The 18568-nt window shown below is 43.2% G+C and overlaps 1 protein-coding gene across 1 annotated transcript in view; it reads right to left on the bottom strand.

Moving 5' to 3' along the window:
• The window catches only part of LOC114684187 (Down syndrome cell adhesion molecule homolog), a 394930-nt gene that overhangs the window by 52662 nt on the left and 323700 nt on the right, over nt 1-18568 (bottom strand). The window contains exons 5-8 of the mRNA XM_028858685.2: nt 16482-16760; nt 12550-12825; nt 7258-7554; nt 6264-6539 (exon numbers count right to left, since the gene is read on the bottom strand). Of these exons, the coding sequence (XP_028714518.2) occupies nt 6264-6539; nt 7258-7554; nt 12550-12825; nt 16482-16760 (1128 nt within the window). The remainder of the gene's footprint in view (nt 1-6263; nt 6540-7257; nt 7555-12549; nt 12826-16481; nt 16761-18568) is intronic.

The raw sequence follows: 18568 nt of genomic DNA, 5'->3' as shown, positions 1-18568 counted from the left end.
ATTTGGGAGCTGGTGATGTAAAGAAAGTCTGACTACAATGGTGCCCAATGTGGTGACTTCTCAGAGCTGGGGTGAATAGGTGCAGCTCCAGGTCAATGCCCACAGGCATGAGGCTAGACTGTCATGAAAAGGCAAACAGTGGCTGCAGCCCAGAACCAGTGAGGTACCCTGCTGGACTGACCTGAGTGGGGTGGAGCCAGCTGCCTATGCCATGCGCTAAGCAGAGATTTGTGGCGGGTAACCTGGCCATTTAAGGTGTGGCTCACATGGTCAGAGAAGGCTACAGGCACACAGAAAGCCAGTTCCAGACCAAGAATACCTCTGAACAGGGACAGTATGCTTGAAAATGTGCTTAGACACCAAAGAAAGAAAAGAAAATTAGTATAGACAGTCATAGAAAAATAGTTTAAAAATAATAAATATAATCTTTAAAGAAAGAGTACATTAATATAAAAAGAATAAGCTATGTAAAGATGGGAAATACACAGGGTGTCTGGATCCTATATAACATTTTATTCGCTTTAAATTTTTAAATGCCAATGAGCAAGAAAATGACAGCTGCAGAGAGACATTGTACTGTAGGAAAAACTGCTGAATTAAACCAGCCTTTTTATTTTAAAGATGTCTTAACTCCAGAATAGAAGTCAGGGAATGTGTTGCGTTGGGGGAGAGGTTATACCTTTGTTTCCATAGGAAACAAAATGTTATAGATTCCTTCAAAATTAATAAACAAAAATCAGATTCAACATGGGGATACATCATGAAAATCTTGGCTACAGATATGAAGGAAGAAATCAAGAAAAAGTACAAGATGGGTGACATGATAAATCTTGTTGGCTACAGAGTCCTCATGACTTATTACATGCCATCCTTTCATATGGCATGGATGGAGATTTATATTACAGTTTAGTTATACAATCCAAACAGACTCATAAAGTTGACAGATGCCTTTTACTTGCTCAAACATAGATCAGAGAATCATCTTTAGATGACTTTTGTATACCACACATTCCATACTTGTATTAATGAAGATATGTATATTATCTTTAAAAGTTTGTGTGTTTTCAGAAAAAAAGGACCAGACACCAATAAAAACAAGCAGCCCAGGTGAATCAGCCAATAGCTATGCAGGAGACAATAGGTAAGACTTCTAGAAAGAGATAAGAATGAGGGGAGGGAGAGAGATGGGATTCACCAGTGAGACATGGAGCAAGTTGGATATACAGTATAGAGAGAAGGTAATGAGTCACATAGCAGAATGTAGATTATTACGGGTTAATCTAAGTTTGAAGAGTTAGTTGGGAATAAGTTTAAGCTAATTCAGAGCTTTGATACTTAATAATAAGTCTCAGTGTTATTATTTGGGAGCTGGCATTCCAAACAAAATCTGACTCTAGAGTACAGTTTATTTTCTAAGAGATTGCCCTGTGCAAGGGCTTTTCTTATTGGGCAGTTTTAGTGAGTTATATAGACAAACATTCTGAAATCCCTACCCATCCCTCTCAGGATCTTGTAGCAGCTCGACACACCTGCTGCATTTGTTCTCCTCTCACTTGGGAAGCCAAGCTTCTTCCCAGCTCTTTAGGTTGGTGGAAGGGCATGGTCTGTTGAGGTGTTTTCTTTTCTAGTGGCCACTGAAGAAGCCCCACACTCTGGGATATCAGCAGAGTGACCTCTCCAGGTTCCACTCACAGGGAATAGTCAGGAGAGAGCTCTATTTTTTTTCTGGTTGTAATGAACATGAGAGTCCATAGATATTAAATCTCTAGTCTTAAGGAGAGGTTGCTCTGAGGAAGGTGGGTCCTAGTACAATACGGATCATGAAGGAGCTACAGATAAAAAGCTGGAATCATGACCCAAGATCTAGATGAAGCATCTCTGCAGACTTGCCTAATTTCACCATTCTATTCCTTCATTTAACAGCGTCAGGAATTCCAACTATAAATCATAAGTGTAACATTTTAGTTTGGAATCCTGTACTTTCCCTAAGAAGGTTGAGGAGAACACAATGATGATGTAAGGAATTTAAAAGGGTCAATTTAAATGTCACAGTCATTATTAGACTTTGACTTTATAATGGTTGACAGGCAGGTCTTTATGTGAATCTGACAAAGGGGCTGATCAGATTATCAGCCTGCATGAGGGATGGCTTATCTTGTCACATCCTGGGTACAGCAACACACATTGTCTACCGGCTGATGCTTTTCAGTCTGCATGCTGGATTCCTGAGTGCTAGTGTCACTCACAGCTGTCTCTCTGTATCCCTTGGTTCCCAAGACCTGAGAGAGCTGAAGTCTCTTCTGTGAAATGGTCTCATACTGGCTTAAAGCCAGCTTATATCCTCTGTAGACTCGCAGTCATTTCTAGATAACCCGTAATGCCCAAGTAAAGGAGCAGTTGCCATATATTATTGTTTAAGGAATAATGACAAGAAAGTTTTACAAAGAGATGGCACCTGGGGCAGGGTGTAAAGCTACTGTGAGGTGTGTACACACAGCATTCACACGAGACTTGGACAGAATGCTTAGTAAGCATAAGATTTGCTTTGGGGAAATTTCTAAAATATTTTCAAGTGGTGTGTGTGTGTGTGTGTGTGTGTGTGTGTGTGTGTGTGTGTGTGTGTGTATAAATAGGCTCAAGGTCAACATCCAATATCTTCCTCTTTTGCTCCACTTTATTTGTTGAGATAGTCTGTCGTGCACTTCACTGATTTAGCTCGGCTTACTGGCCAGCAAACCTCAGTGGTCCTCCTGTTCTCAATAGTCAGTGCTAGGATTGCAAATAAACGTCATGTCTGATTTATTTTTTTAATGTGGGCTCTGGAGATCAAACTCAGGTCTTCACACTTGTGATCTCTCCAACCCTTGGTTTTCAATGATCAGTTTGCTGATCTGAAGATGAGGAACCCACAATTGTGGAGAGTCTACTGACTATTCCTCCCTAATTAATGTACGCATTTGTAGAATGTTTCAACCTCAGCACTTCTGCAACTGGTCTAATTTTTTCTTTCAGGCTTTTTCCCCCAAATCTTTTGCTTATTCTGTAGATGGAAGGCCTTTTTTTCTCCCACTTTTCATACTAAAATCTGAGTTACCTTGTGTCTTTCATTCTGTCATACTCACATTGGACCCACCAGTGATGATGTAGAATTTGAATCTATCATCCAACTCAAATACGTGTTCCTGGTCTATACTGTTGCCCTCCTCCCCATGACTCAGCCTTTGCCCTGCATGGCCTCTTCTGTTCTCAGTCCTGGACTCACAAATGTCCTTGCCTGTTCTAAATCCAATTCAGGTTTTTTGGCTTCTCTTTCCAAAATCATTGTCAAGCTCTTCCCAATTCAGAGAAGCAGCCCAGGTCCTCACACACCAAATCCTGGCCTACCATATGCTCTATGAAATGGCCTTCTACCATGAGGCATGGGCCCATTATGTTCTTCATCTTCTGCAATCAGGGTGGCTTCTCTGCTTCCCCCAGCCTGCCAGGAGCATCCTCGACCTTTGTTCTGTCTATACTCAGTGATTATACTGCTGCACACACCTGCACTCCAACACTTCACTCTCTCCAAGACCCTTCATTGACCACATCCTTAAACACTGCAAATTGAAAATCTAGCCATGTCTGCCTGCCAATAGTCACTGCCCAAAATGGCACTGTATTGAAATGTAGCATGTGATAACAGTTTCCTCTACATATCCTCACACTGGAATTGATAATTTTGTACTGCATTATACATGCTTCATAGAAACCCCTAAACACAAGGCTGCTTGGCTAAATCCTTCTCTGAAATCATGCATATTGGTTATAAGACCAGGTATATTATTCTTTTGAGCCGAAGATATTTTGAGTTGGTTTATGACAATTAACAGCATATACATTAGCATATCAATTTATGATGGTCCAGCAAGTTTTAAGACTAAAAGTTGATTATTCAATTGGCCCTTGCTTAAATTTGTGTCATCTCCAAAATTTAGTACTAAAATATTTACATCAATTTATATCTAAATGGTCATGTTTCCATCAGGTGCTCTTGAAGGAACAATCTTGCTAGCAGACAAAGATCAATGGGAAGAGCAGACACAAGTTCATTTGTTGTAGCCTTCATTATAACTGATCATTAGAATTTAACCATAAGAATGGGTAATTCTTAACTAGCTACATTTTAAGCGATTTTAAATATTTTCAAATATAGCTTAAAAATTTCTGTGGAATCTGCACAGGTGAGGGGGTTCACAAGAAGAAAAAGCCTCTTCCATTATAATGCTGAGATGTCACCGGCCTGCCTCTCTGTGCGGGCATCTGCACTGTGCCGTCACAGTGTAGTAGATGAGACACTGGGGCCTCAGCATCAACTATGGCGGTGACACTGAGACACAGCCGTGATCATCAAGGGCTTCCCACCATGTACTCCAGGGGGGGGTGTATTTCTGGGTCTCAGTTGGTTTTATTTGATTGCTTGATGGAAAAATGGCCAGGGTTCTAAGCAGCATGAGAGGACAGTCATCTGTAAGGAAAGTACAGTGGCCTGTGTGAGTTCAAACAACTAGCTGCTTTGCTCATAAAATTCCAACTGCTTTCTGCCTAGAATGGCTCCCTAAAATGATAGCCATGCAGACTTGTGTATTTGGCAGACTCTGTTGGAAGAGAGAGGCTAGAGGTTGTCATCTCCTGGAATCACAGATGATGATGATGTCACAAATAAAAAACCTCAAGTTCCAGTGCCTATGAGATCACGTGATATTAATAATGTGATATTTTGATGTCATACAACGAATTGTGTTAATATTCAAAAGAGCCTCACATCTCAGTGAGCCAGTCATCTGCAAATGTTGAGCCAATCAGGAGATGATGTGTGGGTGAAACCCTCATCTGAGGGTGTGATGTATCTTAAGAAATCGAAGTAAAAACATTGAGTGATGTGGCTCCCACGTCTCCATGGCAACATACCCTTATACTACTGCTGTGATTTAGTTTTCTGCACAGTCATGTACATACTCAGGTGTTTTATGGCTTATGTATTTATCTTTTGTATTTGTTTGATGACTGCCTCTCTGGAAGAGAAGAGCTCCTTGATGGAAAGCTCATGTTCTCAGTCACTACTACATCCAGTGCTCAGGGCTGGTACCCAGCAGGGCCAGATGCTTCGTAAGTGATGAAGGACTGAGTAGCACAGAAAAGGACCTTGCTTTCATCAAGTGCTACTCTGTTTTATCAAGGATTTATAATTATTTTAGGAAAAATTAAGGTATGAAACAATTTAAGAAGGATTCAAAATACTACAAGTGTCTATTATACAACATATGACATATTTTTATAATGAAGGATTATTTTGTGTGAGTACATGTGTTTATAGATGTTCCTAAGAATAAAAATAAATCTGATATGTTTTGAAGAAAAGGAGGTTGGGGATATCCATGTGAAATTTATGCGTCTTTGTTACTGGGATACTAAAAGACAGATCCTAGCACCCTGGGAGAAGTCTGACAGCTCAGGGAGGCAGCTCAGCGTGGCTGGAGGGTGCTCACACCATATGTACACTGTTTTAAAACACATCAGAACCTTCTTCATGGTGTATTGCATGTAAAGTATTTACACTGATGCGATACCTTCACTTTCTGCTTGGCGGAGGGAACTGGCGTGGGAAGAGACGGAGGGGCCCCCTCAAGCATCTGCTGTGTACCCTTGGTGGACCTGACACTTCATTGCTTGTGGGCAGAGGACTTAGTATTGCAGAAACTGCAGAGACTATCCTGACTGTTGGAAGCCAGGTCAGTATATGACATGATGTAATGGCTAACTTAGTTGGAAAGACTGTCTGGGGAGCTGTTAAGCCATGGGTCCTCACATGAGCCCTAGGGATGCTGGGTCCTTCTCTTTTTGTTCACTCAAGGTGAGTAACTTGTCCACCATAAAAAAAAAATCTTTTGCCATTGGGATTTAAAGATCTTGCTGATGGTGTCTTCAGAGGAAGGAAGTCACATGTTCTAAAAATGATCTAATAGAAAACTAGAAGGCCCAGTCAATAACATGTCTTCTGGAAACTTCAAAGCCACAAACTCACCTTCAGAGAAAATGGCACCAAGTTCAAGTCCTGTGAGGATCCAGGATCATATAGACAACTGTTAAACACACCTTCATCTATCAGTCTTCATGGCTACCCAACTCTACTAAGATTCTGAGATGGCCCCATCCCAAGAGCTAATCTCACCACAAAGCCAGTCTTCGGAAGGAGCTGTGTGGGACAGGGAGGGGGGCAGGGTTACCTTTCACTGTCACGTGGACACTCTGGCTCGTGGAGAGTTGTGGCTGTACCAGCACGTTACAGGTATATTCCCCCTCGTCAACTTCTTTCTGTACATCTGAGAGTTTCAGAGTCCCATTGTTTTCAAAGGCCACCTGGCGGTGGTTGAAAGGAAGCAGATTAGCGTTCTTGTACCACTTGATGGAGTAATATGGATAGCCAATCACACGGCAGTGAATGTATGTGTCCCGCCCGGCTATTGCAGTGATGTTTTTCATCGGTCTGATGCTTGCAGGGCCTGGAGAGACACAAGGAAACTCTTGAAAATAATTTAAGGGCACATCTCATGGAAGGAAATGGGTACACTTTTCCTTTGGTGAAAACCAATTATTTTTATGTAAGCACACCCTTTTTTGTCTCAGTTTCTCGCATTTGGCATTTTCTACTAAAAACATTTTTTCCCTTTTACTACCCTCAACTGAGTCAATGAATGCTGAAATCTTCTCATCAGCTACTTCTATGAAAATATTTTGAATTACAAGATAAAAAGCAGTTTAACTAACGTAACTAGTCTACACTGCACCGCCATGCTCTTCTGGTGAAAATGCCGACAGCCACTGATTGACTGTCAGGAGGATAATGAAGATGGAGGTTATGCCGCCGCCGCGTTATGGATGTGAGTTAGGTACCCTGGATGTGAAGGCTTACCATGGATGTCATGAGACGGGAGAAAAGGAAGGAGAAAAAGGGCATGCAGAGCATAAACCAGAAAAGAAGGATCAAGTGGATAGGTGTAAAAGGACAGAAAGTAGACAAGCTGACTACAGAGACCAAAATGCCATTTTCCACACCGGCCCATGAGCGCCATTCCTGAGTAGGGAGGAGAGGGCAGGGAGAAGGAGGGACCGCTCCTCCCTCGCGCATCGCATCGCAAGGCTCAGCCCAGAGCATGCAGCACCCTGCCCCCGCTACAATGAGTCGTGTGTGTTTGTTCGAGGAGCTGATTTGACAAGCACCTCTTACGTTTATTCGAGCCTGGTACAGGACGACTCCGGCCGAGTTGTTGGCGGTGCAGCGGTAGACACCCCCGTCCCGGACCTGGGAGCTGGAGATGTTCAGGTAGCTGACCACGTTCCCCTCAGATGTGATCATTTGGCTGATGCGGTGGCCACTGCCCTTGAGGATGGGGTCATCGTCCAGGGTCCAGGTGACCGTGGGCAAGGGTGTCCCCTTCACATTGCACACGAGGGACACCGGTTCTGCAGGGCTCACCACTTTCTCGCTAAAGGCAGAAATGATTTTGGGAGTTCCATCTGCAGGGAGACAAAACGAGAAGGGAAGTGGCACATGCCCACCGTAAACTGCTGCCAAGTTCATTGTGTATTGCTCTGGATGAGTGGGTGGTCAGCACCTTCCCAGGGGGCCCTGCTGCAGGGAAAAGCCAGTGCCTGGGAGGTAACATCTCCTTCCCGAGGGCCTTACCAGAATGAGATAAATGATGAGAGATCCCATGACTGAAGTTCAAAGCATGCATGCGCCCACCCGAAGCCACAGACGAGGATTCTGCACCCCCCAGAGCTGCTTTCTCTATTTTCCCCCCAGTGTTTGTAGAGATTGCCCATAGTTTAGAATAAAAAATAAAGGTACTGGGAGAAATACTCTTAGCCTTATCCTCTTACACATTTCATTTCTCCTCACCGGGGTTCCTGAACCCTTACTTCTTCACTCCAGCTCAAGTGTTCGTGGCTGGAGGAGGCCCTCAGACAATTGCGGGTCTCCTCTGTGCTGGTTGGTAGCCTAGCACCCTCGGGATGCAGACATTTTACTTCTATGTTCGGTGATGAGAAAAGACCTTTGAAATGTTAAAGAAAATTCTTTCCCAGTACCATCAGCATTATATATTATATTTACATCTATGTCTCTTTAATTCTCTGGAATCTAGAATATTCTGGAATGTTTCATTTCTTGACTTGAAAAATTTAGAAGAATATTTTTTAAGTCAGTTACAAATATTGAGTTTGTCTTATATTTCTTCATATTTAAGTACTTGTCCATTTCTGCCAGACACAGCATAGGGACATTTTAGGTTGTTTGGTGGACTGATTGGTTGTGTTTGTACCTGGAGATTGAACCTAGGACTTCATGTTTGCTAGCCAAAATTATGGGATTCTTTTTTCTTTTTATTTTTTAGCATTTATTCATCATTTTTGTGTTTTTTTTTTTTGAGGAGTGTCACCCAAATTTTCTACTCATTTTTCTTTTTTTATATTTTTACTTTATAATTAACTTAATTTCACAAAACAGCCATGGATTCCCCCATCCTCCCTCCTCTCATCCCTCAGGCCTCTCCCCCAATCCCCCCCCCCATTCCTACCTCCTCCAAGGCAAGGTCTCCCTCCCCTGGGTAGTCAGTCCAGCCTGGTAGACTCAGCTGAGGCAGGTCCAGTCCCCTCCTCCCTATACCAAGGCTGAGCAAAGTGTCCCAGCATAGGCCCCAGGCTCTAAAAAGCTAGCTCATGTACTAAGGACAGGTCACGGCTCCACTGCCTGGGGGCCTCCTAAACAGTACAAGCTCATCAACTGTCCCACTTATCCAGAGGGCTTGGTCCAGTTCCATGGGGGCTCCTCAGCCACTGGTTCACAGTTCATGCGTTTCCACTAGTTTGGCTATCAGACTGACTTTTAGTTTTGGATTTGTGGATTTTGTTTTGTTTTTTTCAAGACAGGGTTTCTCTGTGTAGCTTTGGAGCCTGTCCTGGAACTCACTCTGTAGACCAGACTGGCCTTGAACTCACAGAGATCTGCTTGCCTGTGTGTCCCAAGTGCTGGGATTAAAGGTGTGAGCCACCACTGCCCAGCCACAATTTATTTAGATTAATATTTTTAGGTTTTTCATTCTATTTCATGTGTATGAATATTTGCCTACATGCATATATGTATATCACATGTGTATAGTGTCCTCAGAGGCTAGAAGAAAGTGTCAGGTCCTCAGGAACTGGGGTTACAGGCTGTGGTGAATCACCATGTGGGTGCTGGGAGCCTGGGTTCTCTCCCAGAGCAGTCAGTGCTTTGAACAGCTGAGCCATCTTTCCAGCCCTGACTTCTAAATTATATAAGGAATACAAGTAAATATTTGCTAATTTAAAAGGATCTATTTGTTAGGTGTCCTTTGCAAATTACACAGGATATCTGTCAGACAATCATACAATGTACAGAATACCTGGTAGTGTGTGAGTCTAAAACAGTTTCTCCCAGGTGGTCCCCTTTATACTTTGACTTTTGCGTTTCTGTGTGCTGTCTCTAAATTAGGAACAGTTCTGTATTCCTTTAACACATTTATGGTTTAATATTATACATTCAAGTCTAAAATATATATCAAATTAATTTTATGTAAGTTCTAGATGTTGGTTGAGTTGTTTATTCACATTTATATATGCACATGGCTGTTGTTGGCTGTTGTAATCTTTATCTGTTGATTATCTGTATCCTTGTGAAATTCAGTTGACTACCCATGTGTGGACACATCTCAAGATCACACCTACCATGCTCCATAGTGAGACTTCAGAACTAGTGGGAGGAATCCTGCAGCTTGGTTATTTTTCCAAGCTTGTGCAGTTTTTAGTCTTTTAGCCTCTTATATTTACACTGTAAATCAACTTCCCACTATAAGATCCCTACTTTCCCATGTCAATGTAAAATTCATATATATAGATATCTATCATCTACCTATCTATTTTATACACACACACACACACACACACACACACACACACACACACACACACCTTTAATAAGGTCTCACTATGTAGCCAGGATGGCTCCAAACTCATGACCTTCCTGCCTCAGCCTCCCAAGGGCTGGTTTTCCTTACGTGTTCATTCTTTACAGACTTTATATTTTCCTTTAAGTCATCATATACATTTCAATTTGGAATGATATACTTTGTTCACTAATCCTAACTTATGGGTAGCCCTAAGTCTTTTTCTGTTGTCTGCTTTGGTTTTGTTTTGTGAATTGGTGTTGTTTTCTTTTTAGTGTCTTTGAGTGGCAGAATTAGATTCCCATCCACACTGCAGTCCATGTGCCAACCAAAGTTTTCTAAGATGACTTCGTGAAGGTGTGGGTTTTCTTCTGTATCTTTCCTTCGCGTACCTTCTGCTCCACTCTCCCATGGAGGTGCCTGCCCCTCTTAGCTCTGCAGGCTTGGGCACTTGGCTTTTCTTCTAGTTTCTGCACCACTGGACTTGAGGTGTCCTCAAAGTCGCGTGGATGCTGCCGTCAGTCTATCCCTGTCCCTTCTTCCCAGTGACCAGTCCATCACTCTGTTCACTCTGGGGTTTTCTCAGTTCTCTGTATGTTGTCTGTCCTTTCAAATGCCATTTTCATGTGCACGAAAGCTCGTCTTATAGGTGCTGTGTCTTCACTCCCAGAGCATGAATCTCTTGTTTTCCTTGTTTAATCACAAACCCACCATTACAGGTTCCAGGGAATTCGGCCTCCTGGCAAAGTCTCCTAGACTTTTTACTCCATCCACAGTCATGGAGAGTCCACTGTATGCTGAGATTATTATAATCTTAAATTAATCCAGCTCTTATAATGGGAACCATAGGAGCTGCCTGAGAGAATGATGGTCAGGCACAGTTGTGCATCAAATTCTAGATATGTATTCTTTCTTTTGTGACATTGGCCCTACCACCTCTCAGAAGAAAGAAAAATGAGATGAATCTTCTCATCTTAAACAGAAAATGACTTGAGATAAATAAGTTGGGGAGTGTTCTCAGCACACCAGCCCTCTTTCTCTTACAGTGACTGGCCTTGTGAAGATGAAGGCAGACATTATTTTCCCAGTGAGACCTGAGTGTCTTTGGGATCGGCCTAGCTGTCACTCTGATAACAGGAACCCTTTTGACATCATTGTGGGTGATCAATATGCTCTTTACGTTTTCTTAGTTACTTGAGACAGTTACCGAGGTAACAGGACCTAGACAGGTAATCACTTCCTTTTCTTTCCCAGAGAAGCTAAAAATAGTGACTCTGGGAGGACCCGGGTGCATCCTGACTAGCAGCTCCAGCTCCATGCAAATTGATTACTTTTTGCTCTTAATTATTATGTGTGAAGTGGTGTCAGGCATTTAACACCAGGGCTGTGCCTTCGAGTCCTTTCACCCCTGCGTTCAGACCTCACTGTCTGGAGCAATGCTTGCATCATCATTGCTGAGCGTGCCGCTTCTTACAGAGCAGCTGAGGCTAAAGGCACAATAACGGAGCTGTTCTCTTAGTGTCAGGCAGATTTAACCTACTCACACCTGGTAATGGGTTTTCCTTATTCTAACCTTGGGCTACAGAAAAGTAATTTCATCACTTTCACCAATTGATAATGGATGGATTTTAAATGATAGCTAATGATACAATTCCCATCAAGACACACACATACATAGACAGGAGCCGTTTCAATTATCTGGTGATAAATATATGCCTTGCTTAAATGTCACCTGTCACAGCTCCATTCCCTGGATGATGGATGAGCTTGAAGATTTAAGTACTCAGTAACTAATTAAGAAAAGCAAACAGAGCCCGAGTTATTCTACCCCAAGGCAATTCCTTACACATTCCTCACAACTAAGTCTGGGGACATATTGACCAGGCTACAGACAATGGCACCAAGCAGAGGTCATATTTTTGTCCAAACAAACATCCTGCTGAAATTGAGATTATTACTGACACTAATTTCTTCTTAAGTGTGGGACAGTCCTGTCAATGCCCTACAGCTCAGGGAAGATTTGCTCATATCTGGAGACATTGTGTGTGTGTGTGTGTGTGTGTATGTGTGTGTATGTGTGTGTGTGTTCACAACTTGGAGGAGGAACTATTGGCATCAAGAGAGTTGAGGCCATAAATGTCCCTAAATATCCCACAATGTACCTATCAGGTAGACCCCAAACAAACATTCTATTCATGCATCCCACAGCCCCCAAACAAGGTAGTACTGAAACTACATAACTAAAAAATGAACTGGCAAATAACCCAAGGCTCTAGTTTCAAGTGTTGATCTTTTGGCAAGTAACTTCAAACATCAGTGGGAAACATTCATACAGTTCCAGATCACACTTCTTATCCAACACTGTGTCACCCTCCCTTATCAGAACACTCTCTCCCCCTTGCCTGATCTAGTGAGGTCAGAGTCAATAGATGGAGAGACAGGTAGTGTGGCCTGTCTTCTCCCATTTAGTGGGCCTGCATGGCTCTCTCCCCATCCCATGCTGCCCTGGATTCTGTTTGGAGTGCACCCTCCAATGCTGCACACTGACCTTCAAGGACCACCTGGACATAGTCTTGAGCAGACAGCTTATCGTTGCGCACAAAGCACTGGTAGGCGCCCCCGTCACTCTTGACCATGTGATCCATGATAAGGTTTGCGTGGTTCAGTCCTGTGATCCTCACATTTTTCCCAGGATTGAGGATTTCACCATTTCGATACCAGGAGAGTTCCTGGTCCTCGTTTCCTGTCACGCTGCAGGACAAGGAGACCTGGCTGCCCACGCTGCTTTTAACCTTCCTGGGACTGATGGTTGCTTTCAGTGGCTCTGGGGAGTTAGATAAGAGAGAGAAGGAGGGTAAAACATCACTAGGTATTGACACTGCTTAAATAATACACTGGGGTGTTGCTGAGGCCAAGGTGTAACTGCCAGAGCACTTCACTTGGATTCCACATCAGTTACTTGGGGGTTCCCATGTTAGTGCTATGTTGAGGGACCACATCAGTGTTATTTGGGGGTAGATCTTTGCTTGGATAGACTCTCCTTGCTGTTTTTTTTCTGGGCCTCTTTCTTCATATATATCAAATAGCACAATGGTGGACACACTTCTTCCTCAGAGCACACGTGGTAGTTTTGATCCACATATACTAAGAAATGTAGTATGCTACTTACCAACAGGTTCATGAGTATGAAAATATAAACCCTGCTGGTGGTTTTGTCCATTCCCACATTTGGGCCAGTGACACATGGCTACCAAGAAAAGGACTGGGTTCAGATGTGTGACCATAAGTGCTTTGCTTTAATGTATGGCTCACTCACAGGAACCAGGATAGAAGTCCCATCTTTAAAATTCCTCTTACCAACTCTACAAACCTACCTGAAGAGAAGATCATCTAGACATCACTTTAGCAGGTGCCAAGGTTTACACTCACAGGTGACACACATGAGCAGCTATTCTGTGGTATAATTAGCATGTGCCAAAAACAACTAGATGTTCCTCAGAAGCAGTCCCCACAGAACTTTGTCATCCTCACAGCCAGGAAAAGAAAGAGTTACTCAAGGGGTTGATATGTCTTAACCAAATTCACAAGACATATGAATAGACTCAATAAGCCTCATCTACCTTTTCCCCCAACGTCTCACCCTTTTAGAGTATAAATCTTCAGCTCTCAAAGTGTGTGGATTGACCAAGCAAAAAAGAATGATTGTAACAGCCAAGCAGAGTGGCATATCAGATGTGCAACAAGGACCAGGAAGTCCTTAGATGTCAAGAACTGGCCCAGAGAGCAGAAAGGGGGTTTCAGAGAATGGGGACAGCAGAGATTAGAGGATGGAGCACAGGTATGCCAGTGTCTGATTCAGTCTGGATGCAACAGAAACTCTTACAAGTATAAACGTGGGAGGCAAACTGCAAAGGCCATTTGAAAAAACTTTATAAAGGGGCCTCAAGATTTTGGAACATTTTTAATGCGTACGGATATCTTGCCTGCTTGTGTGTCAGTGTGTCACATGCATGCCTGGTGCCACTGGGGGCCAGACAAGGGCACTGGAGCCCCTGGAACTGAAATCACTGATGGTTGTGAGCTGCCATGTGTGCTTGGAATCAAACCCAGGGCCTCAGTAAGACCTGCTACTGCTCATAACCGTTGAGTTATTGCCCCAACCTCAAGACTAACCTAATCAATTTAGTTAAATCCTGCCTCAAAAAGTAAGATTTAGTAGCAAAGTTGGAAGCACAGATCATTGGGAAAAGCCTGAGTTCAAACCCCTGTACTACAAACAAATAAACAAATGGTTATTGAAGACTGTTGACTAAGTAGATGGAACCATCAACTATCTTCAGAAGAATTGATGGGTCACATGATGCTGAACACTGGGGTGGAGGAAGGTAGTCATCAAAGAGGCATTATAAAAGTGGAGTGGAGATAGATCTTACAGTCAGCCCCATAGCAGTTCAGAACCTGAACCCCATAGCAGTTCAGCACCTGAGAAGAATCAGTGCCCAGGACTTGGCCTGGCTAGGACAATGAAACAAAGCCTTGAGGAAACACAAGACTTAAACCTTTCTTATGGGAGTGAGAGAGGAAGATGTTCCTAACAAGAAGGGTTATTTGGGAAGCAGAGTTTGTGGTGACTCCATTCTGGCTCTGTACACCATTCTGTTGAAATGTCAGCTGAGCATCTGCATAAAGCTTGTATCTACACTTATCTGTCACTTAGGAAGAAGCCAGCCATACTTATGGGCCCAGAACCCAGTAGAGTGCTTTCCCTCAAGATCAGAGCGTCAGGAGGGAAGATGTGATATTCCACAGGCCGAATGAGCCATCCAGAGGAAAGAGAGAATCGTTAAAAGGTCCAAAGGACTTCTCTGGATGTGGCAGAGGCCTGTAATTATAAAAGCCAACATAGAAGGAATCTGTAATTCTGCACCGATACCTTTGAAAACACAGCCAGTGGTAGACATCTTTAGAGAGAGAGGAAGCAAGACAACGCTGGGAGTCAGTGCTGAGGACAGGGGGGGACGTGTCTTGGGATGATGCTCTGTGCTAGAGGAGGGAAGATGAGAGGTTTTGGACACCTGAGATTAGAGAACAGGTCAACACTGAGAGTGTAGCGTAAACAAGGTCACTTGTACTCTGACACAAAGGGATTATCTAATGATTTGAAAAAGGAATTTAGATTCATCAAGATATATTAAAGCAAAAAAATAGGTACACATGACCAGAGTTTCACTGAGATGCCCTAAGATACAAAGTTACTTCAGGATAGAACAACAGAGAACTGCATTAGCAGGGGAGCATTTGGAGTCTGTTGTCCCAGCTCTGGTGGCTGTCTGATATTGAATTGTTTTATTGAGATGAGACACAGCTCTTCAAAGAGGAAAAGACAGCTGTGAGGCAATACTCTCCCACTACTACCCAGCCTTAGCCTGAGCTTGATGACTCTGAAAGTACAGCTGATTCCAGATAGTCATTCAAATCTCTGATTTAAACACATTCACCTAAGGTACCATGAAGGCATGTGGGCTACCTATGGTTGATCCCATACTTAGGTGCTGGGTTGGAGAAAAAAAAAAAAACCATGCTAACACATGCTAACCCAGCACCTCTATCTTAAGGGTGAGAACCTTGAGGTTCACCCTGCTTAGCTCAATTTCTCCAGTTCAAAAATACATTTTAAAGATAATCGCGGGGTTTTGTCAAGGAAGGAACATCTTATCTAGCTGTGGTTTTGTTGCACCCTTCTGGGCGTGTGAGGTTGGCTAGTTCACTTTGTTTGGGTTTCCATATTAGTAAATTTGAAGATGTCTAACTAGGTCAGAGTGCAGGCCACAGCTACACCTCCTTGCTTCCCAAACAGGCTGTCAGCATCTGCTGTACATTCCCCAAGGCCATGGCCAGGATGGAGTGAAGAGGGACCTTGGAAAAGATGAAAAGAACATTCTCTCCACGATAGTACAGGGTCAATAAGATGGCTCATCCGGAGAAGCTGCTTGCTGCCAAGCTTCACCATCAGAGTTTGAGCTCTAGCACTCAAAGGATGAGAGGAGAGGACCAGTTCTTACAGGATGTTTTCTGACATCCACACATGAGCTATGGCACGTGAGTACCACCCCAGCACACACAAAACAAATAACTGTAAAAGGAAAGAAAGATAAAGAAAGAAACTGTGCCCAAGTCTAGTGTCTGCATAAGTTAGAACCTGCATTTCTGCTGATAGCAGTCCCCTTGAGAAATTTAAAGTAACTTCTAGAAAGAGGCTAAGATAAACCATTTGCCTGACTTCCACCACGGAGCTACCAAAACCAGGCTGTGTAACCACGAGGGCAATTTTCTGTCTGCCGGGCAGGGTACCATGGATGTAGGTCAAGTGCTGTGAGGTCAGAAGAAGGCTGTGGGGAAAGATGAAGATTAGCTTTTGTCCGACACCGACCATGCGGCTAGTGCCACCTTTTCCAGCTACCTTCCAACTGTCCAACTTACGTTTCACGTGCAGGCGGCCTATCACCTTGGCAGTGCCGTATCGGTTGGATACTTCGCACACGTAGCTGCCTGAGTCTGAGGGGCGGCTGTTCTCAATAAGCAGCCCCGTCACTGTCTTCTGGAACCTCCCAGAAAGTTCCAGGGGCATGTTGTCCTTCAGCCAGCGGTAGTCTGGCTCGGGGTGCCCAAGCGCTTTGCAAGGCAGCTCCACACGCTGCCCCGCCATGGCTTTGCGGTGGTCAAACCCATCCAGGATGGATGGGGCTGAGTTCGCTGGGTCTGCAGAAGAAAAATGAAACAATCAAAAACCAAGGATGGGGAGTATGTGTGGCCACTGAGAACCACACGTGGGCTTTCAGACAGCATTCCTGTACCTTCTGTCCACTGTGGCCACAGATCTCTAAGTCAGACAGACAAACAGATCTATCCTCTTCATAACTTACAAAAGTCTGAACCCTTGTCAGAGCTCTGGCTGATGATTCTTGCTTTGTAGGAAATACCCAGAGTCAGCGTGCTCTGACAGGAGTTGTCAGCTCAGCCAAGAAGGGGTTATCTTGTGATAATGGAACACATCACACAGCTCCTCTCAACAATGGCAAAGAGAGCTGTTAAATTAGCAAAATTCATTTCACAAGATAAAGGGGTTTAGTATAATATTTCTTTATTCATTTTTAGATGTTTTAGACTTATTTACTTTTGGTTAGTAGTATTAACTGTACATATATTGGGCATTTGGTATAATATTTCAACACATGTATGCAGTTGGTATTGATCAAATCCAGGCCTCTTTCCATCTTCTAATAAACTAGTCTACGTTCAGTTTGATTTTGTTGTGTAACAGTCACATATGGACGGGAACACAAGGTTCTTGTCTTTCCCTGCCTGGCTGGTTTTACTTCACATCCCTACTTTTGTTCATGGAGCTGCAAATATTGAGGTTTCATTTCTCTCCACAGCTCAAGCACACCGTACTGTGTGTGTCACATTTTCCTTTTTTTTTTTTTTTTGTTGTTGTTGTTTTCTGTTGATGGCCGAAGTTTATTTCACATCTAAGCTAGTATAGGAAGTTCTAGATCAATGTGGCCATGCCAGGATCTCTGTCACATGCCAATGTCATTTCCTTTGGGTCTATATGCACAATAATGGGAAAGCTGGATCACACAGCAGATCTGATTTTAGCTTTGCAAAGACTTCCCATGTTGTTCCCTGTGGTGGGTGCACTAATTTACATTCTCACAGCAGGAGGGGGAGAGAGTTCTTGTTTCTCTACACTCTTTCTATCTGGAAGAAGATACTTGTCAACTATTCATCTGACAAAGGATCAATTTCCAGCATAGATAAGGAACTACGGAAACTGAACAAACAAACAAACAAAAACCACTTGAAGTATTTTTAAAATCCAAATAATAATCAATTTAAAAGTGAAGAGATGTTTATCAAAAGGAAAAAAATACCAAGTGACAACAGGTATCTATCAATAGCCAACAGGGAGATGCAGATCAAGCGGTAGTGAAATTCCATCTCACTTAGAAAGGCTGGTAAAAGATAATCATTCTCTCTCCTAACAGCCAAGGCCCTGGCTGGGCTCAAAGTTCCAAGAAAGCAGCTAGGTGTACAGTTTCCAAAGACGGCAAAAGGAAGCAGCAGACCCTCACCTCAGACACCCAGAAGTTACAAAAATAGACAATGTACCATGTCCCCAATATCCTCCCCTGACAGTATCAAAACCAGCTCATCTTGAAAAGCAACTTACTTCCCCATTCTACCCCTAAGGAAACCCTGCCACCTTCTTTACTCTTAGCTACAAACCCCATTCCAATCATGTACTACACATTCTCTCCCACCTTGGTCATGGTATGTCTAGGCCTTGAAGTACCCAGAGTTTAGAACAAGCACCCACAAAGTTTGACCCTAGAGACAGAAAGGTGAACAGGGAAGAGGGAACAACTCCCCTGTTTTGTAGTTGTTACCTCAGAATTGAAACATTTCCTTCAGGAGGGAGGTGGGATGCTTCCAAGATTCAGGAAGCTCCTGAAACTTACAGGACTTAGGAAGCTCATGAAAAAGTCCCAGAAAGACTAAATAAA

The sequence above is a fragment of the Peromyscus leucopus genome, chromosome 12, assembly GCF_004664715.2.
Source record: "Peromyscus leucopus breed LL Stock chromosome 12, UCI_PerLeu_2.1, whole genome shotgun sequence".
NCBI classification, from domain to species: domain Eukaryota; kingdom Metazoa; phylum Chordata; class Mammalia; order Rodentia; family Cricetidae; genus Peromyscus; species Peromyscus leucopus.
This window is presented reverse-complemented; position numbering and strand designations above follow the sequence as displayed.